At 30.5% G+C, this 4,298-nt stretch overlaps 1 protein-coding gene across 1 annotated transcript; it reads right to left on the reverse strand.

The window, feature by feature from the left end:
* Positions 1-448: 448 nt before the first annotated feature.
* LOC108692845 (protein MAATS1-like) lies at positions 449-3,368 on the reverse strand. The gene is made up of 9 exons (XM_018201350.1): positions 3,346-3,368; positions 2,928-3,211; positions 2,586-2,794; positions 2,049-2,397; positions 1,645-1,970; positions 1,330-1,539; positions 971-1,266; positions 666-882; positions 449-559 (listed from the first exon to the last, which is right to left on the reverse strand). The coding sequence occupies exons 2-9, from the start codon at positions 3,208-3,210 to the stop codon at positions 449-451; spliced, it is 2,001 nt and encodes a 666-aa protein (XP_018056839.1). The 5' UTR covers position 3,211; positions 3,346-3,368.
* Between the last annotated feature and the right edge of the window lie 930 nt (positions 3,369-4,298).

Raw genomic sequence — 4,298 nt, forward strand, 5'->3', positions numbered from 1 at the left:
TTATATATAATCATTGACGTACATAAAAGACTGTATTCATATTAAACATTGATCAGAATGATTTGGCTTGACATTTTATCACCAATTACATAATTCATTATTTTACAAAGACATCTAAAATGAAAGACATATTTTTCGGAATGTAATGTACATAAACTAAAATAATTTAGTTATTATTAATTTACTGACGACACATATTACATAATCGATCAGTATTGAAAGATATGATAAATTTAATATAGAATTTAGACATGCAATTATAATGTTACATAATTTATCAAATTATAATGTTAATATATTTTTTATATTTATTTGTATAGCATAGGTATCCGATTATATTTGGAAATTTAACATAAATTCTACATTTTTAGTAACATTATTATAATAATTAACTTTTATTATAAAAAAAAATACAAAAGCCTTCAAATAAAAAAAGCAGCTTTTAATATTATTGAGCTTCCATTAAATCGCTTTGGGAATCTATTTCTAAATCTGCTCGCTTTTTATCTTCTGTTTTAGAAATTGGAAGTTCTATTTCTTCTGCCTCGATATCTTGTTCCTGAAAAAAATAATGAATATTTTTATATAAAATATTTTATATAAAAGATAATATGCTACAGATAAATCATTTTTATTATTTGTTCAGTCACGTAGATGATTTGTACATTTTCATTTTGTACAGGAACTTCTTGATTCACAACTTGCAATGGTTCAATGGATGGTAACTCTAAAATTTTCTCGTAAAGTGATATGTATGCATTCCTCATATAACTTTGTTGCTGATCGCGAATCTTTTTTCTCATATTATGCTTTTCCACTTCCGGTAAAACAAAATTGTAAATCATATCCGCTATCAATTCCTCATCTGCTAATTTAGTAGCGCTGCGAAAATATTATTGTGTTTTACACATTCTTTTGATAAAATTATTTGTTTACATTTATTAGTTATCAATGCTCAATCATATCTTACTTTTCTGCGGCATGTTTCGTTACAGCGTCCACTTTATCGCAAATTTCTGAAACATGTTCTTTAGCAGCCTTATCGGATATCCAATCGATTTCTTCTCTCACAATATCTTCCAAGTACGCTTCCACTGAGTCTTGATTTACTTTTATAATTTGCTTGAACATTTCATCAAATTCTCGTCGTCGGTTACGTTCTGCTTGTCGCCTGCCAGCTTCGGCGGCTTCTCTCATACATCTTTCTCTTTCAGCAAGCAAGGCAAAGGCATGAGCTCTACGTTCATCCTCTAATCTTATTAACTCCTGCAGATAATGCAGGAGATAATCAAGTGAACTGTTTTGCGGTAATTAGATTACAAAACTTACCTTGCTAAGAAAATCTAATATCCCACAGATTGTCTTCCCCTCTAAGGAATCAAGAATTTCGCATAAACGATTTTCCTGCATTGATTGATGTTTTTGTAATTGTCGCAAATTAATCATATGTATCTTTTCATCATAATCTTCGTGTTCGAGCACTTGAGTCGATTGTAATTCCTCGATTAGTTCTCTACATCTATTGCGTCCTTGGTACATCTGTAGCATAATAAATATAAAATATCTTTCTCGTATTATACAACTCTATAGAATCTTGTTTTCTGTATCTATTTTAAAAGTACAATGAATGATCGGATAATTTACCAGACACTGTATCGCTCTGCCTTTAACAAGCTTCTGAATAAAGATAGCAGATTCTTCTCGTTGTTTCTGCTTATTGTCCCACGTTCCCGATCTGCGTGGTGTGGTAGGTAAAACTAGCTGTTCGTGACGCTTTACTAATCTTGGGCCTTCGTCTACAGATTTGACTTTCATTCGAATAGCTTTCAAATCGGAATGAAGCTGCTTTAGTTTTTCCTCCGTCCATCTGGTTTCTCGTATACAGATGTCTATCGATTTAGGTTTATGTTTAATTACTTTTGGTTCTTCGATAGTGGGTAGCCAACTAAGTATTGCATCTTCTTCTTCTTCTAAATAACAATTGCGATGAATTGAATAGCAGCAATTGCGTATTAATTACAATAAAATAAAATTAAATTTATACTCACGCTCAATATGATATTCACGTGAGAGTTGCTTCGGTAAAATTTCGTGCCATCTCTGGGGATGTTCACCGAAACGCATTTGCGGTGCATACAGGTCAGACTTGAGATCGATATGCCGTTCAATTATATCGGGTTTACGAGATTGATGTTCATTGCGATGTTTCTTGTGTAATTTTCGCAGATCTCGTTTAAGATTATATCTGATAGCCTTAATTTGATTGTCTCGATATTTGCTTAGTTTGCTTCTAAGTCTACTGAAACGACTCTGCACTTTTTTCTCGTATTTTGATTCATGACTTTGTAGAAGATTTCTCATTAAGTCCAGACGTAAATCCATTATGAATTGAATCTCCTAAAATTATAATTAAAGAAGGAAGAAACGTAGATATTATATTAGGTAATCGGATTGAGAGTTTTATCATACTTATTTATTATATAATTAAAGAAAAAAGATATATATATATATATATATATATATATATATATATATGTGTAACAGATAAATGATTGAAATTCTTCTTTATGTTTTGAAATACTCACCGATTCTCGAAAAGCCCATTCGTCTATCTCTAAGGCCGTTATTATCGAATTTCGCATTTTTATATTGGCCGGTGTATCTATCGGCGGTAGAATAGCTTCCCAAGCTCTTTTTATCCGCATCCTGTTGATAATGTGTATCTCATGGACACCTGCAGGTAGTCCATGCTCCCAAGTTAGATGAGCTAATGTCAATACTTCAGGATTATGACCTAAATGAAAATTAATATATTGTAAAGTTCTCATTTTAGCATTTCCAGCTTTTATTTTTTCTGCTTTCTTGATTGATTATGTATTCTATATGAATCTGATACAGTATGCTGCAGACTGCAATATAATTATTACCTGGAACAATTTTGCATGGTGGCTCCCAAGGTTCAGTTTGTGCCTCACTTTCTCTATAATCCGTCTGCGTTTCTGCATTTTTGTACGGTTTCGATTTAGAGAATGCAGTGTAACACCGCCTCTGTGTATTTTGTAGAATTCCATACAGAGTCTTGTGCTCCAAACAATGTGGCAAGACATCTGCGGTCTGTACTTCTGATGTTACAAAGGGTACCATAGATTTTCGAAAATGCTTGTACATATCTCCGCTAATAGATCCGATCGTTTTATCTTGTATAGACATTCTATAAAGCCACAGAGTTTAAATTTTCTCTAACTTGATCGATATCTTTGATAGAAAAGTAATATTTTGAATATACAAGATACTTGATTGAATAAGAGAATATTCTTAGAATAAGAACAATAAGCGAAGATTTACCCAAAATTTAAAGAATAATTGCATAATTTGCATTTTACTAAAAAATCATCCCTGTAATCTTGAAACTTCTTGTTATCTAGAGTTTCGGAATATTCACATATTCGCTAGAAAAAAATATAAATGTTAGTAAATTTAAGAAGAATTGTATGTTCATATTCAAGTCTCACAAAAGTACGCTCTATTAATAAACACTTACAAATAGATTGGTTTTCCGAACATTTTTATTGCTGCACACAGTATAAGTATAATCCGCTAATGCATCATTAAAAAATTGTTAATTACGGACTAACCGTTAAACTTATATGACATATGTATCTTACGACGTTTCATGCTTCTTTCCGCTGTAATTTGCATTGTACTTAATTGCAGCTTACTATATGCTGCATTTAAACTGTTTGGCTTATCCTATTCTTGCAAGAGTTATAAGAATAAAGTATCTATCACGCATAAAAGTAACAATCAAATGAGAATGTAAGAAGCAATAAGAAGACTTAATAAACCAATATTGATCAAACCATGGATCAAGTATGCCATAGCAACGAAAATATATAGGAAGAATTAATATACAGAAAGTTGATCAATTAATACATATTTTATATTCTTCGAATACTTGTATTACACTTAACAGTGATTAAATGTTTACATTTATATTATCCTATAAACGTATTTTATGAATTTTCAAAAAAGGCAATAGCATTTAAAAACTTTATGTAATTAAATTATTTTTCCTGTTCTTTAAATTAATAGAAAATGCATGTAAGAAGGCATATAAATCGATAGCACCAGAATATATCTTTGTTAGTTACATAGAATATTTGTATCTGCTGATACAATTAATATACATCAGATTGTATAACTATGTAATATTTGATTATCAATATATGATAACATATAAGTATATAATGGGCGTTTTCTAATGAATTGAAATATTAATCATATATATATATATATAT

Source organism: Atta colombica, unplaced genomic scaffold (genome assembly GCF_001594045.1).
Source record: "Atta colombica isolate Treedump-2 unplaced genomic scaffold, Acol1.0 scaffold83, whole genome shotgun sequence".
NCBI classification, from domain to species: domain Eukaryota; kingdom Metazoa; phylum Arthropoda; class Insecta; order Hymenoptera; family Formicidae; genus Atta; species Atta colombica.